At 39.7% G+C, this 21,827-nt stretch overlaps 1 protein-coding gene across 3 annotated transcripts in view; it reads right to left on the reverse strand.

The window, feature by feature from the left end:
• Window positions 1-4,866: 4,866 nt before the first annotated feature.
• The window catches only part of Sh3glb1 (SH3 domain containing GRB2 like, endophilin B1), a 33,485-nt gene continuing 16,524 nt past the window's right edge, over window positions 4,867-21,827 (reverse strand). Inside the window, exons 6-11 of one of the 3 annotated variants that reach the window (XM_031375727.1) lie at window positions 19,457-19,543; window positions 17,546-17,569; window positions 15,053-15,142; window positions 14,551-14,651; window positions 9,796-10,021; window positions 4,867-9,423 (exon numbers count right to left, since the gene is read on the reverse strand). In XM_031375727.1, coding sequence (XP_031231587.1) covers window positions 9,316-9,423; window positions 9,796-10,021; window positions 14,551-14,651; window positions 15,053-15,142; window positions 17,546-17,569; window positions 19,457-19,543 — 636 coding nt within the window. In that variant the 3' untranslated portion in view covers window positions 4,867-9,315. The remainder of the gene's footprint in view (window positions 9,424-9,795; window positions 10,022-14,550; window positions 14,652-15,052; window positions 15,143-17,545; window positions 17,570-19,456; window positions 19,544-21,827) is intronic. The other 2 variants (XM_031375726.1, XM_031375728.1) reach the window with 2 other exon arrangements.

Raw genomic sequence — 21,827 nt, forward strand, 5'->3', positions numbered from 1 at the left:
GAAGCTTTGTTTCTGCAGTCTTAGTTAAACAAAATGCTCTTCAAGTGTGTAAGAACATCCCAGCATTAAACATACCCTTAACCTATCCATCCATGGCCTGTGGACTAGTGATATGAACTCTGAAGTCCAGCTACATGATAATTGGTTCTTCGTGCCATGACAGCTATGCTGAGTCACAGCATCCTAACAGTGAAAGACCAGACACGTGACCCTGAAGTTATGCTGGGCACCGGAAGATTAGACCCAATACTATCAAAATGTCTTATTTAAGGAGATCATAAGGGTGATAACACATTTGTTGGTCTTGAAGTGAGAACCAGATGTCTGACAAAGTTTTACATTAGCTATCCCCAAGTTTAATAGGCCCAGAGTGAGAAGGGGGTGTGGGTGGGCCAGTCGTTGGTTTCACGGCAGAAGGTAGACGAATAGACCAACAAGGGAAGGGGTACTCCTAGAGAAGAGAAATGATTTGATTAAAATGGTGTCTGTAAGATAACACAGTTATATCTGAGTACATTCATACGTTGGCTTGTAATAGTCCTTTTGTCTGTGGTATTTTTAGTCTAGAATATTGAATTTATAGTCATGCTTATGTGCCAGGGGAAGATACCCATGACTTCTGATTCTAGGGACTGCATTTTAGAGAATCTCTGACTTAAACCAACATCGATTGCTCTTTCAGATGTGGCAGTTAATGAGGCTGGCAGGTCCCCTGTTGGCTCAATGGACTGTAGGTATTTTAGTTTAGTTCATAGTTAAGAACAACACATTTTCTCCTTCATAAACAGTTTCAAAGCCATCAGTATAGAAAATAAAGAGATATTGGCCATGTTTTATGGGCATATGTACAAAATCATTGTGAAACCCTGATTAAAGCTGGGGTTTGAACGAGCAAGATGGTTCAGTGGGAAAAGATGCTTGGTACCAGCCTGATGACCCGAGTGCCATCCCCAGGAGCCACCAGGTAGGAGAGAATTGGCTCCTACAAGTTGTCATCTTATGTTTTATGCATGCATGTGTCATGGCATGCATGTTTCTTCATGTGTGCTGTTGAGCGGGAAACGAGACTTAGCTCCTCTGCCTTCACAGAATGGCTAGGACTCTTCGTCTGCAAAGCAGGGGCAGACATGCCTTCTTGTTGGGATTAAGGAAGATGCTGTTCATTAACATTAGGTCAAATGTTAGGAGTGCTGTGTATTATCAGTATTTTTAAGGGAATATAGAAGGCACTGAATCCATAGGATGATCACTGCCACTGCTCATGAAGGCTCATTCATTAGAACCACTACGAAGTCAGCATGGCGTGTGTCCAGTTCTTCTGAGGTGAGATCTGGGTCAGTCCTGGTTGAGAGGGATTTCCAAATACCTCCTGGTTACTTACCAGCCCAAACATTCTGACTGAGCAGCTTTGTAATTTAACATATAAGGAAAATAACTCCACCCAATAGCCACCTCTGGAACTGTGCATACTGTTCTGGCGAGTAAGTTTGGTTTAGTTTAGTTATGATTAAAACTTAAAAAAACTTGGGCTTTTTTAAAGTGTGTTGGGATACAAGAGCTAGAAAGATGTTTGTGATCCGAATTTTAATATTTTCCTTTTATCAGTGAGAAATCCTAGGGCCTATGAGGTTAAGTGAATAATTTGCTGTATTAACCACAGATTTAATTTCTGCGGGACTTGCTGTCCAGTACTCTTTAAAAGAATGGGTTATGACAAACTATTCTAAACTCACCATCATTTTAGCCTCCTGTATGTAACTGGTTTATATCCAAACACCCTGTGTTGAAGGTAAATTCATTTAGTTTTCCAGGGTTCCATTACAAAATGAATTTGTTAGGAAGGTTCATGGGATACAGTTCATCCTGTTATGCATGTATAATGAGATTTCTTTAGAACATACTATGCAATTATGTGTGCTTTGAGCAATTCCAAACTAACCTGATCATGTTTCTGAGCTATGATTTAGCACGTTGAAGCTCAAACGCTTCCACTTTTTTCCCCCTGTGTAGAAGCAGATTCCGGACTGTTTTCTGAGCAAAGTCTCAACCCTCTTGTAATATTTCTCATTTTAAGAGGCAAGATAATTTTATATATAGATCTCTGTGGTGTTTTGAATAGGACTAGCCCTCGAAGGCTCATATACTTGAATACTTGTGCATGAGGGAGTGGTACTACTTGAAAGGGATTAGGAGGTGTGGCCTTGTTGGAGGAAGTGTGTTACTGGGGTGGGCTTTGGGGTTTCAAATGCTCAAACCAGGCCCAGTGTTTCTCTTCCTGTTACCTGCCAATCAAGATGTAGAATTCTCAGCTACCTCTCCAGCACCATGTCTGCCTATATGCTGTCATACTTAACCGGTACAACAATGGACTAAACTTCTGAATGTAAGCCAGCTGTAATTAAATGTTTTCCTTGGTCATGGTGTTTTTTTCACTGCAATAGAACACTAAGACCATCTCAATTATTTATTTTTCTAAAAATTTATATTATATCTATGGTGAAAGTATAGGGATGTGTATTTCACATGCTCATCAGAGATCTTAACCTCAAACTTTTGGTTGTCAAATTGGCAATTATGAAAGGGACATACAGAATTTTCCTTGTGAATGGTCCACTTCATTATTATAGGAATTCTAATAATGCTATTTAGAATTATTATTTATGATGTGCAAGTTGCATGAATTCTTTTAGTTTTCACTACCGTGGTCCACCAGGTTCTATATGCACCATGTCCCCTGAGGGTTTGTTAAAATACATGTTGCTGTACTCCACCTCTGGAGTTTCTGATTCAGCCGTGATCAGAGAGTTTGTATTTCTAATAAATTCTCAAGTGGTGTACTGCTGGCCAGGGAGCTGTTTCAAAAGGACTGCGTGCTTCACACCAGGGAGGCAGGGTATGCCAATCTGCATATTACTTGTGAAAACAAACAAATGGAAATTAAGGTCATATAATTTGCCTAAGACATAGGAGTAATAGTGTTGGGTTTATAAAATTGCTATATTCTATAGTCTATATTGTATTCTAAAGTCTATATATATAGTCTTAATTTCTGTGCTGAGTGGTTTTAGCACCAACCTATTCTGTCTACTGACAGAATAGCAGTAGTGCTGTTGTAGTCATAGCAGTTGGGGTTGAACCTTGTAATAAGGCTGGTCTCTATGACTCCATAGCAGTTGGGGTCGATCCTAGTAATAAGGTGGGCCTCTATGACTCCCAGTGTTATGTTCTAAATAATATTAAAATGTGGATGTTGTAATATGGTCCTAATCAAAGCCAGAGTGTAGGGGAGAATAATATACTTCCAAGAGAAACTTCTTTATGTCCATAGAAATGGACAAGGGCAGTATCATTCCAAAGGATGCGCGACAAAGGGAACCCTGATGACATGCTTTCAGTGTTCACGGATGGCATTTATCTGTTTGTTGCTGTTTACTTTTGAGGTTGTTCTAATTACATTTCTCCTCTCCTTTTCCTTCCTCCAAGCCTCCCATAAACCTCTCTTTGCTCTTCATTTGTTTCTTCTTCTTTAATCAATTATCGATGCAGTGTATATGCATTGTACGTACACACACACACACACACACACACACACACACACACACACACACACATCTATATATTCCTAAGTATAACAGGTTGACTCCATATAGTGTTCTTTGTATGTGTTCAGGGCTGACCATTTGGCATGGAACCACCCACTAATGTGCTCCTTCCTGAGGTCCACCTCTCCCTCTCCCTGCATTATTTAGTTGCTTTTAGTTCTTTGTCTAGGGTTGAGACCACATGGGCTTTCCCCAGTTTGGCATGTCTATTGGTGTCCTCTGCTCATGTTTGGGCTGTCATATTGGTGAGACTTAATATTACTTCTGATGTTACTAGGAGACAGTCTCACAGCAAATTTCCTGATCCTCTGGCTCTTACAATCTTTCTGCCTCTTCATCTGCAATGTTCCCTGAGCCTTCGGTGTGGGGGTGTTTCATAGATGCACTATGGCATTTTTCTTTACCAGCCAGGCTGGTGAAGGTGCTCTCCTGCGAGAACTAGGTTTGTGTGTGTAAAATTTACACTTACTTCTGTACTTAGTTGTTGTGGGAGCACTTGATCCTCTGCCCTCTGCCAGTCTTAGGCAGTGATGAACAGGCAGTGTGTGTGTGTGTGTGTGTGTGTGTATGTGTGTGTGTATGTGTGTGTGGTGGTATGCAGCAGGGTTAGGGCTGAGTAAGCAGTGTGCAGGCGAGGGCTCTGTCACTGTGAGATTCAAGGCAGGAGACTCTGATTAGTGTGGGTTCTTGTATGGGAGAAAGACTGAAGGAGGTGTCACAATGTGTGGAGCTTGGAGGACTTGACATTGTGTTCTTGGCTACTGCATATGGCAGCTTAGTGGGCACATGAGTGTTTGTGGACATCTCCACCTTTCATGTCTCTGTAAAGGTACTGGGATTCCAGATGATTGCTACCATGTTTGGCTCTGAGGGATGCTGGGGATTCAAACTCAGGTCCTCAGGCTTGCACAGACATTTCCCCAGCCCCTCCATTACTCCCTCATCAGCTACAGAAAGAATGCTCCTAGGTAACCAAGGAAAGTCTGAGTGTTGAAAAGCAACTCGATTTCCGTCAACAGCATTCACTATAACCACCTTCCATACCCACTTCTGTAAAATGCCAGTAGTAGTCAGCTTTACCAACTTTCAGCCTACTCCTCAGCTTCACTGCCAGCGGTCACAGAGAGATTTGAGGTAATCAGGGAAGGACTGAGATGGATGGAGCGGTGTCTCCAGTAGCAGGTAGAGGGGAGGACTCATCTGTGGACCTAAGCACATAGAAGGCATACAGCACTTAGAGCAACACAAAGAGCTGGCAGCACAGTGTTCTTCAAAGCAGTTTATTAGTGAAAAATTGGAAACCTAAAAATTCAACAGTAGTTTAACAAAATGTGGCACATATGAAGAAATATCATGCATCCATTAAAAAGATGTATAAATACATATGACACAGCAAGGCAGGCATGGGACTGTTGAGTGAAAAAGTCACAAAACAGCATGTACAATTTGATCCCGTTAAAAAAATCTGTAAGTGTGCAGAGCCCAAAGGCCACGCCTCAGTCACAGCACTTCTGACGGTGGAACTGTAGGCCATGGTTTTATTTTAACCTCTAAAAGTTTTCTTTTTGTCAGCATATTATGACTTGTATTAATAAAAAAGCATTAACAATCCTTAAAACGTCTACTCTGTCATAGGAGTTAGAGTACAGCTAGGGACTGAGGTACAGAGCTGTGCAGATGTTAGCCTAATACTGCCTCGCTGGTTTCTCAGGGTGTCTTGAAGCGAAACCCTAGTTCAAAGGCACTGTATGGAAGTATGGTAGTTAGAGCTCATCATTCTTTAGAGCTGTGGTTCTCAGCCTGACTAATGCTGTGGCTCTTTAATACAGCTCTTCATGTTGTGGTGACCCCAACCATAACATTAATTTTCATTGCTACTTCATAACTGTAATTTCACTACTGTTATGAATCATAATGTAAATATATGTGTTTTCTGATAGTCTAGGGCGAGTCCTCTGGGTCATGCAACACATGTGAAAGTCACCCACAGGTGAGAACCACTGCTTTAGACGATGGGTCCACATTTTCAGAAACCCGTCACTCAGGTCCTGCCGTTCTAGGCAGTTCTTTCCTTACTGACACTGAATGTATCCGTCTACCTTCGTGCCCACTTCTTAGACTGGTCTGAAAGGACCTCAGCCAGTGAGAGTGGCAGTAAGGCTTACAGAGGTAAGGGGAAATGTTCAAGTGTTGTCAAATCGTAGGCGCCTGAGGGTGAATGGCCAGCTCTGTCAGCTCTGCAGTGTCCTCACAACTGACTACTGCAGGGTCATGCACATGGCTTACTGTACAACAGGGCCCTGCTCCCAAATTTGGCTCAGTAGGTTTTGTGGGGGAAGACACAGGTATTAGCAGTTTTTTCCCTTTTACCCAACAAGTATTTATTGAGCATAAAAGAGCCAAGCTGTGTGCTAAGAGTATTTTATGAGTAACAGAATTATAGTCTCTATCTTAGAAGGCTACATTCTAAAGTGATAGTTACATGCTAAATAAATAAATTATAAAAATAACAACATAATTACAATTAATAGAACATAGTAAAGAAAGAAAAATTAAGTTTTTATCTTAAAATATTTAAAAAGCTGTCACAGGGGAGATTAATGCTACTAATCCACAGGCCCATGTAGACGAAAGTATAAATAAGGCAGAATATCAGAAAACAGCAATTAGCATTTTCAATAAGTTCCCAGCAAAGCTGCTTTGAAGTCTTGAACTTTGCCACCATTCTAATTAGGCCAAAGTGGAGAAGGCAGGAGTGAATGTTCCCTTCATCATAGTTTTATGATGTGACAGTGCACAGGGAAGCAGAGAGCTTGGAGCAGATCTGCCTGTGAGCCATGCTCCCCTGGACAGCTCTTCACTCTGGCTTGTGCAGCTCGGCAGTTCATTGCAAAGTTTCAGGTACTGGGACTGTGTGACAAAGCAGTCGTCTGTGAGAGCTCTCTGCATAAACAAGTCCTTCCCATCCTCTCTTCTCCTCAGAACCCTCTTTCCTTACTAACGCTAGCTTCCTTTTGCTCCTGCTATGAAGGTCCCGACTGGAAGGATGGGCTGCAGCAATCTGGGGTGCTGGCCTTGGGCTTATTTCCCTTGTCCCATCAGAGTGAGGTACAATCTCATTTTAGGAACCTCATCTCCTGCAACATGAATTTTTTTTGACTAGCACCATAAAAAATGTGTTAACTATAACCTTGTGGGTCACATTACTTTAAGGATAAAGGTGGCTAAAATCCACCTCTTTTTAAGCTTGTCGAGGCCCGATAAATGTCTCCTTGTTTATTATTTCATGAGTAAATGCACCTTCCACTCATTGCTTCCACTCTGCTGCTGAATTATGCTCAGGGGCCAAGAGTTTATTTAAATAACTTTGAATTGCACCATGAATTAACAGGTTTTCTAAGAGTTTTCTTCTATGCTAAACAATTTCCTTGGGCCTTTACCTGAGCAAAAACTAAGCCCATAACTTTAAGTCAAAACCAAAATTAAAGATAACACCCAACCAAATAATGAAGCTCATTAAAACAACAACAAAAAAATTAAACAAAAGAACATGACTAAAGATTATGTTGGATCTATACTACACAAAGGTACAAGGAGCCTTTGCTCCTATGAATACTACAGTAAGGATCCTCTTGTATCTAAGTGCATCTTCAGTAGCCAGCACCTGCTGGAAAGCAGGGCTTCCTGCTACAGAGCTTACACTGAGGAGGGAGCGTGAGCAGGATCTGGTCAGGTTTAAGGTAGGTGGAGAATGGGCTTCAGGGAGGAAGCACAGCACAGATATAAGACATGTTCCTCACAGCCCATGCCGCATGGTGTCAGGGACTGAAAAGGGCAATCAGTGCTTACTAAATGTTTACTATGTGCCAGGTCTTTGCCTAAAAGCACAAAACACAAAGTAACACTTTGGAATAGTCTCCTGTTAGGTGACATACTTATCCCCATTTTACTGATAAAAAAATGGCAGCTCTAAATCTGAGTTGAACCCCAGGGAGCCCAACATGTGAGGACACAAACACAAAATCAATTCAGCCCATATTTATATCTTCTCCTGCATGGATCTATTTCCCATAAACAATTTGCTGAACTAAAGCTGCTGTTTAAAGTCATCCAAATTTTTATAGTCTCTCAAAACCTAAATTTGGACAAATACAACAAATGGCACTTTAGGCTGTAAAACTTCCTTTCTGAGGAAGAAAAAGAACAACAAAACTTCATTAACTTGATTCTCTAGAAAACTAGCATCTCAAGCTGCTTTTGGCGTTCCTCAAGTGTGAAACTCAAGTGTGAATCAGTCTTACAGAACTAGAAAACCGCAGAGGAATTTATCTAAGTGCAGAGAAAGGGTTATTAACGCTGGGCCCAAGAACCACCTTTTCCACACTTACCAAGCTCTTAGGCGCTCTTAACACAAATGGATGTTTTAAAGTGCTATTTAAATAGTACTTCAGAGCTCAAAAGTTTGTAATTCAAGATTCTCTGAGTAAGCAGACTACACTTTTGTACTACACTGCTAAGCTATTCTGAACAAATTTATGCTCTATTGGTTCTAGGCCCAACACAACTTTTCCCTTCTGCCTGGGTCAACTTCTGACTTCTTAGACCCAACCAGGTAATTCCTAAACACACTTCTATTTCTTCCGTCACAATACCAACCCTGTTAGAGGTTAACTTCTTTAGGAGCATCTTGTTCATAGTAGTATACTTGGTGGATCAACAAAGTACCTGGCCCTCCATGTCTTTTGAATGGATGGACGAATAATGAATGAGTGAGACCTGAAGACCTAACTAAAGGATTCCTCAATGGGCAATTCACAGCAACGTTTGCTGATGGATAGCATGGTCCTCATAGCAATTCTCTAGTTCCAAATGCGTCATTAGCAATCTCCAGAGACACTGCTGAAGACAGACCACGTTTGCTGCGTGACTTAGCCTATAATGAAGGCTGCTGCACTAGCCGCACTTTACACACACTCACTGTTCCACAACACATCTTTACGGTACTGTAGCATCCTCTCAATGGATGCAATTCTGATTATGTATCCAATTTTGTCAACGGAATAACCTTAGGATTATTCTTAGTGGATGAACTTGTCCCCAGTGTTCTGCAGCCTTCACAAAATTATGAAATAAGGTAACACTTTTCAAGACTCAGGTTTAAAAGAAACTATCCAGTAGTGTAATAAACATAAATAAAGCAAACCCAACCCACACCACGCAAAGCTCCACAGCCAGGAGACCCAGGAGACCCTAGTAAGGCCTGGTGTTTAAGTCATCTGATTCCTACTGGGCAGCAAGGTAAAAAGGAGCTTTTACTTTATTCTTTGGCTATTGTATCTAATAAATGAGTCACTGGTATCATGCACAATAAATTTATTTTGCATAAAAGAAAAAGCTTGCCGTTAATGAAAAATTCAGTAGAAAAGAATCTTTCTGTTTTTAAGTTGGGGCTCAAAAGTAGAAGTTGCTTGTTAGTGAAACCTCAGTAGAAAGAGAACTGTTTAAGAAAACACTCTTGTCAGGAAATTGCTAACATAGATTGTGTAATCAAGGATTAACCATGCAGTTTTATTGGCAGAATGGCCAGTTTCTGATGGCTTGTATTTTTCTTTTTCAGTCTCTTATGACATTAACATTGAAAGATATTTAAACCTGCTTTAGTTATTTATATAAATATGGTGTTGTGATGGGTAGCCTCTCATGGTCTCCCTGCTTAGTTGAGAAGTTCTAAGTAGGTAATTGGCACCTTGCCCTTCTGATTTCCTCTCTCTCCCATTAGCCAGTCAGAGTCCATTCCAACGACACTGAACACAGTGATTACCTACAAAATAGAGTATTTCCAGTTATTAACTATATTAAAAATAGGCATATAGCAAATATCAGACTTACATTAAATGTTTAAATTATTCACTATCTAAAGACTTAAAATATCCATTTAGCTGAAAAATTACAGTTTTATCAGTGGCAGTTCTATATATAAGTAAAACTTGTATGTATAAACTTTTAAAAGATTTCTATTAATCTAATATATAAAATAAAAAATTTAAAGTGTCAATATTAACAACTGAAGTTCATGAAACACTCATAATAAACTCTTTCCAAGTTACCAGTGAGCAATTTACATTTTGCTCTAATATTAGACTAGGTATGTCTGCCTAGGATCTAATTTTCTTCCTAGACAAGTGTCACTCACCTCATCTGCCAGGAGTGAGAGCTCAGTGCTATTTGCAGCATCGTAGTCGTAGAGGACCCTGGCCTTCCTGTTGCTGCTGGTTTCTTTAAGGTCATTGATGTTAGAAGGACAGGTGATTACGAGGCCACCCGTGGAAGCCAGACCAGGACCAATCGCACTTGACAAAGCATACGGCACAGGTGTTCCCGAGGTCTGATTGTTGTTAGAAAGATAATTGGATGGAAAACTGTTGGGGAAAAAGGAAAAAGAAAAAGAAAGAAAACTCACTTATCGCTCTTCAAGTGATTAAGGTCTCTCACTCTCACCACTTGGTGGCACCAGTTACCAAGTTTCCCACTGGAAAGATGTCCTTCAGTGAGAAAGTGTGTAGGCCATCTTTCTCGCCCCTCAAAGGCAGTACTCAAATATAAAATCCTTGAAGGTTTACGTCAAAGCTGTCTCTTCCTACTGACTTCAATTTAAATAACATTTTGGCTAGCATTCCTTCCTGGGGCGTATATGTGCAGATGTTTATTCTTAAGTGATGCCAAGAATATACATGCCATATATATATTTGTGTATATATATATATATATATATATATATATATATATATATAAAATATTAATCTTTTCCTCTTGTGAATTGTTAAAACAAAGAAAAGCTAGATAGTAGGTAGTTTTGTAAAAGTAAAGTTTCCTTATATTTTTTGGAAATATTTGGTTGCCTGAGCTTTGTCATAAAACCTATCTATCACATTTTCCTACCAGCCAAGTAACAACTGTGTACAGTCTAGCATGCTCAGAATTGTCACTTTACGGGACACAAACACTGAGAGAAAAAGCATTCAACTTTATTTATTATGATTGATAATTATGATGAAATATAACTCAATAGGAGTATATAGTAAATTTCACAAGGTAATTTTTTTCTATTAATTTTAAAGGAAAAATTAAAGCCCTACAATAAACAAGTGACATAGTGTAGAGTTTCCACTGCGTTTAAAACTGCTTGTGTGGTTCCCTCTATACTCAAACAGTAGGCCTGTGCATGCTAAGCAGATGCTCTTCTACAGAATCATGTACCCTGTCCATATTTGTGCTTTAATCAGGCTAGTCATTAAAACATATAAGGCCTTTTATCTGTTAAGTAGAATGGAATTCATGCCTTGGAAAATAACATTGTTCTTAATTTTTTTTCTATTTATCTTACACTAGGTCTATGAATGTTTTAACTGCATGTATGTATGTGCACTACACATTCCTGTTGGATTTCCTGGACCCGAGGTTACAGATGGTTGTGAGCTACCATACGGGTGCTGGGAATCGAACCCAGGTCTGCTGAAGAGCAAGTTCTCTTAACCATTGAGCTATCTCTATAGCCTGATGAAATTCTCCTTATGACCTCTGTGCTGCCTAGAACCAGTCTGCCACCAGCAACATGTCCTGTCTTGTTTCTGTCCGGCCCTGCTCCTTCGTCTGCCTGAAGGGATCAACCCGATGCTCCTCATTCTGCCCCTAACCAACGCTGTAGACTTTCACATTAATTACCTATAGATTGTCCCATCTTTTGTTGCAAACCTTTGAAGATGTTTCAGTGTTAGTCACTGTGTTGGAAGAAAAAGAAAAACCTCTGTTGCTGTCTTACATTTGTGAGTAGAACCCCTTAGACTGGTCTACAATGCTGCCTGGCATTGTACATTAGGTCTAGGAAATTCACTTGTTTTCCTGTGACCATTATAGCCTCTTATTTACCTTCAAAACCCCAGTCATTCTTCCCAAAGCCTTGCACCCAGATGACAGACTTACTCCTTTTTAAAGAAGAAGACTAATAACATCGGGGAATGGTGCTTAATCTCCTACTGTTGACGGGTTGCCTGTATTTTGAAGCTGATCCTGTTCTAGGTACAAAACCATGTCTTGAGGGAGAGTAATCCCTCCCTCTGTCCAATACAAGCACATGGTCTCAACCTATCCTGACATTCTCCTTAACCTGGGAAGCCACTGTTAGTTCTGGATTTGAAGGAACAAATGTGCAGACGCTCTTCCCTTTGGCTGTACTTTACAAAGAGCTACCCGGAGCCTTTGCTCAGTCTGCTGTCACAGAACAAACAAGGCCGCCACTGTCTAGCCAGCTACTCTTGTTGATTCAACTATCTGTGACATGATTACGACTCTAGGATTCTCTCTAGCTTGCCACCTCACCACAGAGCCCAGACTTATTTCTTTATTTTAAAAAGAAGTGCTGAAAGGTTAAAGCCTTTTACTTACCAAAAAAATTAATAAAAAAATAACTTTGTGCCTGGTACTTGTTTCCTTATGAATAGTTTCCTATGAACTAACAGTGCCCATCCTGTGTGGTGCTGAAGATAGCAAACTCTATGAAAAATGCATAAGGTGTCTGGAGAGAGTTTAGGCACAAACTTACAGACGTGACAGATGTTGCTCAGCTACTACTATCAACAATGCTATCACAACATGGCTCTTCTTTAGGAACAGCTTTGGGTTAGTTAGTGATGTCTGGATGCTTTGTCACTTGTGAAGGTCTACATAGTAAAACCTAAAGTAAGAAGTAACTAGCTAGCTAAAGTGTTTCATCATGTCACCAGGCCGGCCTCCTGCCTGGGCCTGACTACTAGCTTGCAGGCATGTGCCCTTACATCCTTCCCTCTCTTGAAAAAGGATCTTGGAGTAAACTAGAGGGTTAACATTTCCTCTACTCCTGTCATAGGAATGCAATCTGTTGAAGGTAGAGAGGCAAGATGGACCTTCTTCTCTAGGACAGCACTGGTTCTACTCTGTAAGGTGCTTGCCGAGTACAGCGATGCAGCTGGGTTCCCGCAGCTGGGTTCCCGTGGCTGCGTGCCCAGGACAGCGTAGCTTAGGTGTGAGTGACTAACAAGCACAGTCGATCAGCTCGCAGAGTCTCAGGGCAAGTAGGAAGGAGGTGGTTAGGTTTCTCAGGCTTAAACTGTTCTGTACTCAGACATGAATACTATTACCAAAACACCAATGTAGACCAGGCTGATCTACCAGAAAACTACATTTATTAGTTTTCTGCCAGTTTTTTTTGAAGACCCAAACTTAGCTTTGTGATGTTGCCTAACTTTAGTATAGGCCTCAATCTGTAGGATAAATTTGCAGGATGAACACTCCAGTGGCTCTTTTTAAACCGTATTTTTTTGAGGCAAAGTTATGCTGTTTTTCTTGCTCAGTGGCTCTGTAAATACCTGACTCCTTACTACAGTTTACTTTTATGGCCATTCATGCCGCAACTCTGTCCACACCTCTAGCCGCTAAACACCTCTTATCCACTAAAACACTGTTCTCACTAGAATGAATGTATTGTCAATTACTCAAACTCGCTTGCTGCTTCTCTCGTGTATCCTGTCTTCTTATAACATGTATCCTTGCCTTGTTCATCTGGATGACTCTCACTAAGATAACTCCATCTGGAAAACTCAGAGTCAGCTGGGCCATAATTAGATGTCCTCACTGCACCCCGCTTCTACCATTTCACGTGGCTGTCTGTCTATCCATGGCTGATAGTCTTAGACTCCTACACACATTGTTAAAACATCACTTTACTATAAACTCCACCAAGGCAAGCACCCTAGCTTGTTTGCTGATATAAGTCCAGAGTATATTTGCTACCTAAAGCAGGGATTCTATAAATACTTGATAGTTAAATAATTCAAGTATGTGCTTTATATACCATTTTGCTTTAAAGTATATTATCATACTCAAAATAATGATGTAAGGGACTTGAGGTCTTCGGACTATTCCAAAATTAACAAACATGAATTAGCTTACCTTTAAGAATAAAGTGTTAATTAGCCATATCTACCTTCCTCAACAAACAGCAAAAGTGTCCACTAGTAAGAGAAAAGCTAAGCTTCAATATCTATTTTGGGTAACAGCCTTTTGTGCTAGAAAAGCTAAAAACATTACCTCAAAAGTCTGATAACAACAAAAAAGGCAGCTGTATACAAGCTAACAGAATTGTTAACTCTTCTAATTTTCATTCCTGTTATTGGATCATATATAAAAATCTTAAATTTTTAAAATTAAATTTCATTTATTTTGGGCTGGAGAGATGGCGCTCAGTTAAGAGTGCCGACTACTCTTCCGAAGGTCATGAATTCAAATCCCAGCAACCACATGGTGGCTCACAACCATTCGTAATGAGATCTGATGCCCTTTTCTGGGGTGTCTGAAGACAGCTACAGTGTACTTACGTATAATAAATAAGTAAAAAAAAATTTCATTTATTTTCTGTGGTATGTGTGTATGTGCCATGGTGGGCATGTGAAGGTCATGTGCAGGTCATAGGATACCTTTTAGGAGTTCTCTCCTTTCACTAGGATACTGGGAATTGAACTTAGGTCATCAGGCTTGGCAGCAGGAGCCTTTACATACTGAGCCATGTCAGCAGCCCCCAACATATAAAACATCTGAATGTCTCTCATCAGGACTCAAACAAAGGATGCCTTTGTGTTGCTGCTAGTGAGCAGAGTAGAGTGTTAGCCCGGCACGTGTCATGCTTTGCTTCATTCACTCTTCTTCCTATCGCCCTCCCTCACGACCCTGCTGGCTGGCCTGGGGAGTGGACTCTCTTGCTTTGCTTCCCATCTTGCTGTTGCAGTGCTGGGGTAACAGATCCATGCTGTTATGTCTGATTCCCTCAGGTCACCACTCTGTGTGCCCAGTGTCCACCCACTGAGTAATACTAGTCTCCCCTTTACCATGACTTTCATACATGAAAGGGAGGCACTACCTTCCCAGTTGTTTTTGTAGGTCTAACATGTACTGGTAACACTGTGCATAGTAAGTCATCTGGGCTTCTACAAAGTCATTCAGACAGCGGAGATGATGGGCCTGCAATGGAAAAGTTACAGTCAGTTCTCACAAGTGGCACAAGCCAGGAGGACAAAGAATAACACTGTCACAAGGGGGAATAAGCTGCAGTAACCTACTGTAGAGCTTATTAGTGGGGGTATTCCTATCAGACTTATTAAGACAAATTACTGGTGAACAATATGTTGACAAACCTCGTTTATCCAACAGGAACCAGCAGGAGGATTTATGAAGTGTGCAAAATGTGTGGTGAGATGTGAGAGAAAATGAACACCTTCCTTCAGCTCTCCTTGAGAGAGAACTGCCCTAGGAAGCTCTCTGTAAATGCTAAGTGCCTCAGGGAGCTTTCAACTGCACAAACTCCTCCCCAGCTGCCTAAGTGCTGTCTCAGCGTCTTTGGTTGGCAAGGACTTAACACTCACGTGTGTACTGCTGATTCCCTCCAACAGGAGTCGGGTAATCTCTGCCTGGCGATCAAATTCACTTTGAGTTATTCTTAATTCCTGTTCAGACTGTAATTAGAACATACTGTTAGGCTCTCAGAAGAAGACTCAGTCCACTTTATATATACCAAAATGAAAAAAAGAAATCAAAGACATTCCCCCCAATATATTCCAAATTAGAATCTGATGATACACTCACTCTTCTGTGTGTGTCTTAACAGGTTTTGAGTTTCTAGACTCACCCGTGTCACCAAACACAACTGACACAACTGATCCCTTACCAACACTCGACTCATGCCAAAGCCTAAGTTGAAGACATTATGACTGTCAAGATATCTGTATCTTTTCTAGTATTCGCTGAATTGAGTATTTTACAAAATCATAAGAGTACCATAGTTTTATAAGTATAAAGCAGTATTATATTCAAAAACTTCAAATTATTACTTTGTGCTTTTCTTTGGTACTTCAAGTTAACAGGAGTCTTCAAGTTCCAACAGAAGGTTGAAGAGCAAGGCCACAGGCTTCTCCACTCTGTATTTAGTGACTCAACACTTGCTACTAGGACAGGCTCTTGCTTTCTTTCTTGGGATTCTTTGCCCTACACCCTAACTTTCTTTTACAATTTCTCCCTAAGTGATGCATAATAGGTTTTAGTCATTAGCATCAATAAGATTGGAGTTAAAGTTTTCTACCAGTTATAGCTGGTCTGGAGTGCTGCTCTAGTACGCCCGTTTCAAAGGAAAAAGGAAGTGCTCTAACATCCTGATCTGCAGGATATAAATACCCTCACTGGGGCTTGGTTCAAGTTATCAAGATGAAGTCACTGACTTTGGAAATGAGGAATAAGCAGCACTATTAACTTCTGTTTCGTGCCGGAACAAAACAGTTCACGGAAAAAGCAACAAAATCTAAATATACTAAATATTGACATTAAAGAGCTCCAAACCAGTTAGTAGTTCTTCATAGGAAAGTGAGGAGGAAAGAAATAAAACTTCAGAGCTTATTTGAAATAATGAGCTTAATCCCACAATTGGAAATGACTGCAGGTGACAGACTCTCTACCATAAATAATCAATCATATGCACACAATCGACATCGTTCCCAAACGCCATAAAGCAAGGTCAGTCACCTTTCATAGCCCTCTTTACCTTGGTGACTCTTGTAACACAAGTGGCCCAGGAGCCAGTTAACAATCAAGTACAGGATCCTACCCAAGACCCTAACCCTAACCCTTCTGTTCTTTCTCTCTGCTCCCTGCTCGGGTCGCCATGTCATGTCTTTCCTGCTATGACAGACCCTTCTAGAACCATCAGCTAAAGTTAAGTTTCTACTTCAGGCTGCTTTTGACTCGGCCTTTCCTCTCTTCATCTTGGTTTTACGGCTCAGCTTGTATTCACTCACACATTGTTCTGCCTTCATCTTGGTTTTATGGCTCAGCTTGTATTCACTCACACATTGTTCTGCCTTCTTTTCATGTTAGAGGTTCAAAGGAAATGAGAAGCCAGGGTGGACCACAGTAAGTTAAGATCCCACATAGGAGGATGAGACCTTAAAGCCAAGCATTTCACATTGTACTGACAAACCACACAGTCAAGAGTTCCAGAAACGATGCCTGAAACACACTGTAGAGTCGTCAGCTTTATATGTGATAACAGCTAAGACTTATAAAGCCAGTTCACACGTGTCCATATTGCTAACACCCTCATTTGGAATGCAGACTTTGGTAGGCCTGTGAGTAAATGGAGAGTCCATGACAAATGTCTGAAGACCCCAAATAACATTCGAAGTGAATCTACACTAAAATTATAATTTTCTTCTTTAAATTATTGAGTTGTAACTTGATTTCCCAGCTAAGAGAAAGTAAAAGATAGTAACAGAGGCAGAGGGACAGCTGACCGCAGGCAGAGGGACACTTTTATAAGCAGCAGTATTACACTAAAGGGAAGGACGAAAATCAAAAGATGCAATCGTCACACAGTATAATGATGGATATCTGTAGTTATGAAGTTAACTATAAATAAAATATTTGCTATGTTGTGTATTTAGCAGCTTTAAACTATACATTTTATGGCTATTCCTACAAAAGTGACAGGAAAATTCATTTTGGTGCTCAAGAGAACTCCCTTTCGTTTCCTCGAAACCAGTTCTTTGAAGACAGAGGGCCACAATATTTATTATTCTTTACATTTAAAATATCATTGAGAAATAACTGTCAATAAAAACATCAAGTATTTCACCCATCTTCTAGGAAGGCGCTGTATGAATGCCACTTGCTTAGCTATTTTCTAGGATTCCTCATGGTGTAGCACTATTCTAGTTTGACAATTTTCGGAATTTCCAGATTCTTAGAAGGTTTGTAGCACAGGCCATGATGAGCGGCTGCAGGCCAGTGCTCATCTGCTCATCTCGCGGTTATTAAATCAATGACAATTACACTTTGTTTCTTGATCCAGAGTTTAAGGTTTTACTTACTTTTGTCACTTCCTCTGCCCAAATCTAGCCAGCATTGAAAATTAGAGAGAAATATACAGCATGAAATAAAATTGGAATTTAACATTTCCTACAACTTAGTATAGAAAAATGTGCTTTAATTTAAATGGCATATTTTCTTCCTTACAAACTTCACACAGTAGTAATCTAAATCAGTACAGGTGACTATATTATGAGGCCTGCCTTTTATATGTATCAACACTACCAACTTAAAAATCATAGAACTCTACAAATAAGAATAACGGCTTCCTCAAATAGAGAAATCTGACCTATCATAGAGAACCTACAGTCTCTCATGTAAAATGAATGGCCTGAACTATATAATTTCTAATTTCTCTTTGAGGTATAAATTCTAAAATTTTAGGAAAAAAAATAAATCAAGGAAATATGGACACCGAATACTGATAATAATGATATTTTGGGAGAAACAATGACTTTGAAATATAATCCATTTAAGATTGCTGGTTAAATAGCTCATTGTATAGATGAGAAACAGCTATAAAACATATGCTTTTAATAAACTGAACAAAGTCTTGCTAATTGTTTAGGATATTTTTGCCATGGACAAAAGGAAACCTATGATTTACATAAAATTAAAAATGACTGGAATAGTCTCACCCTTCTTAGTTAGCTACAGATAAGGCAATGGAAGTAAATAAATGCATTCTCTTGCTATCTAAAGAAAGCTATAATTTTGCCAGGGCTTCAAAAATGAATAGGTAGAAACAATAGTTAATACCAAAACATCAGGTTTTTTTCCTCCTGCTTTTAGCTAAATGCTAAAAATAAAAGTAATCAATCAATGATCCATTAAATATTAAGTATACTATTGATTTCTTGCCACTTTTAATGGGAATAATTTATTTAGAATATAATTTAAAAAAACTTTTTGTGTGTATATAGTATATATACTCGTTTGTGCGTGCATGCGTGTGCATGCGTGGTGCTTGTGTTGGTACAGAGATGTAGAGCAGAGATTGGCTCCACGTGACTTCCTTGGTATTCTTCGCCTTACTCTGTTAGGTCTGTTCACTGAAGCTGCAGCTAGCACTTGGCTCCAGGGATATTCCTATCTCTGCCTGCCTGTGGGGTTCAAGTTATTGATGTGCACTGCAATGCACTGCAATGCCTGGCTCTTATGTAGGTACTGGGGAATCCAGCCGCAGTTCCTTGTGCTCGCATGGCAGCACTGTACTGGCTGAGACAGGTATCCAGCCCCAAGGACTATCAAGTGCTATAAGCTAACATGAATGAACTGAGTCTATATTCACACAATTGTACTTCATTATAGTAAACAAAACCCAGTATCTCAAAAAATTTTTTCAACTTGAGCTCAATTTGTATAAACATTAACTACTATAAACAATTTTCATTATCTTATTCCAGGCTATCCCCATTCTGAAATTTTAAGTGAGTTATTAGCACTGGATATGGAATATGCCTGGCCACTGGAATTTGGGTCATTCAGGAATGGCTGAAACAATAATTTTATATTGAATTTCAATAGTAATACAGTAAATAATGAAGTTACTAAACAAAACCAAAAGACAAAAAAACCCCAAAGTCAATTTTTATACTTTCACATTTTTCCAAGGGAGGTAGTAGGTAAATCGTGTTAATTTTCATTGCTAAAAGTAACTGAAATTTCAGCCTAAATTAACACTAAATGAACATATTTTACTAGATGAAAAAGTGCATTATTATATAAACCCACAGTTTTACAATCTATGTTTGGCATGGCCAATAAATTCAGCTGCTCTAATGTGCTGGGTGTTCTTCCAGCGGGCATTGCCTAAACATAATCAATGCTTGACTTCAGCTACTTAGATATTCAGCTAATAGCAAGAGAAGGCATTTTATGTAAGATGTAGAAAGCACAGTAGGCCAACAAACCTTCAGCCATTTTACATGCAGGAAGTGGAGCATGTAAGAGAGATTTACCATAGTGTTTTCTCCTTCAAGGCGGGCGGAGTTTAGTTGCTTAAGTGCATAGGCGAGAGACAAAGAGCACATTACACCCATGAACACACTCAAAGGGTTACTTCTGCACAATAAAGCACAAGCTCAACAGGCAGCACAAGCTGATATTCATTTAAAAAGAAACAAACTACATTTGTTTTTCTACACAGTTCATGTAATAGTGCATACCCAGGGATACAGAATTTTCAAAACAAAAACCAGTTGATACTTAGTTTCAAATCAGACTCATTTATGGGAAACATACTCTTTATGGGAAACATACTCTTTAGAAGTTACAAATTAACACCATTAAGTTTTCATCTATGAAAGCCTACTTCATACCAACACATTTCTATTTAAAGTTCATTTCTGTTCTGTGAACTTTTGGCACTTGTAACCATTTCTCAGCCATATGGATCTTGCTTATACATATGAAAGATAATCCCTGTATTTCTAGTAAGCTATAAACATAAGCGTGTACAGGTGAACTTAGGGTACCTGACAGTGCGCTCACCTACTGGGTACAGGCTAAAGGCTTAGATTGCTGTGGAAATATTTAAGTCCACAGACAGAATTTATCCTATGGGAATTATCTGAAGAGGTACTTTCTCTTAGATTCTTTTAAATGCTAAAAAACACTAAAACCAATTTTTTCTTATTAAACAAAAGTTTTTTTTAAGCTAATATTATGATTATAGGATTAAGTTACCAAATACAGGTACCTTATGATTTAAATGCACTAATTCACTTTTCTCCTCACTTCTCTGACATGACTGTTTACTGATGTTTTTGTTTTGCTTTAAACAGTTTCTCACTCACCCCACACTGGCCTCAAGCTCAGAAGGCAGCTGAGACGCTTTCTCAGTGCTGGGATTACAGGACTACCTATGTCTGGTTTTCTTTCTCTCATTACTATTTATTTAGTGCTGCTGGGAACGGAACCAGGGCAAGTATTCTATGGCTGACCACGCTCTCAGTACAAGTCTTACTGTATCAACAAGTGTTTCGTATTCATTGTGAAACGTTTTTATTCTCACTATGCTGGTACAGTTTTTTGAGAAATGCTTTTGATATCGTTTTATTACCATTTTTCTTTTTTTCTTTTTTTTTTTGGTTTTTTGAGATAGGGTTTCTCTGTATATCCCTGGCTGTTCTGGAACTCACTCTGTAGACCAGACTGGCCTCAAACTCAGAAATCCGCCTGTCTCTGCCTCCCAACTGCTGGGATTAAAAGTGTGCGCCACCACCGCCTGGCTGTTTTACCATTTTTCAATACACAAACCAGAAGTTACTCAATGCTGGAGATAGGTAGATTATGTTTGGCATTTTTTTTGTTTTGTTTTATACTGATAGGGCTAAATCATTTTTTACCAATATGGCTAAGTCTAACGTACTAATTTGTGAATTGAATGTAGCAGAAACTTTGTAGTATTAATAAAAGTAGAATACATTTAACAAAATTAGCATTCAATAAAACAGAACTTAAAGAGCAAGAACAGAAAAACAGTAATGACATATTTTAGAAAGTAGTGATGGACCTCCCTCATAAACCTTTCTAGTCCAGTAGTGGGTAGTCACAAAATAACTCATGTTTAAAAAAAAAGCAGTGAAATTAGACAATATTTAAGCTAAGAAGTATCCTCTTTATTTGCCAGCTAAAAACCAAGAAATATAGACAAAGGTGGGGGGGGGGCAAAACCAAAGTCCCAGTGGTTTCTATATTTTCATTTACCGAAAGGACAGGGGACAGAACAAATTTCACCAAATGCAGCATACCTCAAGGCTACATGCAGCAGTCAACTAAGAGGGCTTTTCCTACTTAATGGAATTCAAATTTATGGCAATGTCTGAAGAAGAATGAGTCGAGTAGGGAAAAAAATAAAAATAGAATTTTTGTCTGGACTAATATTTTCATCATTTGGCTATGGATAAATTTTGTTTATATAATGCAGTAATTCTAGAAGCCTTAAAATAAATCAAATTACTGGGCTATACCTCCTGTACCATCTTTTAATTTTGAACACGAATTTTCATGGCTATAATAACTGCCAACAACTCTTTCAGAATCATTTTTTTCCCCCGAAGGTGTCTCTGATATTTAGTTCCTATCCTGAGAGCACCGCCACAGCACTGCAGAGCACCGCCACAGCACTGCGGAGCACCGCCCCAGCACTGCGGAGCACCGCCCCAGCACTGCGGAGCACCGCCACAGCACTGCAGAGCACCGCCCCAGCACTGGAGAGCGCCGCCACAGCACTGCAGAGCGCCGCCACAGCACTGCAGAGCACCGCCCCAGCACTGGAGA

The sequence above is a fragment of the Mastomys coucha genome, unplaced genomic scaffold, assembly GCF_008632895.1.
Source record: "Mastomys coucha isolate ucsf_1 unplaced genomic scaffold, UCSF_Mcou_1 pScaffold16, whole genome shotgun sequence".
NCBI lineage: Eukaryota > Metazoa > Chordata > Mammalia > Rodentia > Muridae > Mastomys > Mastomys coucha.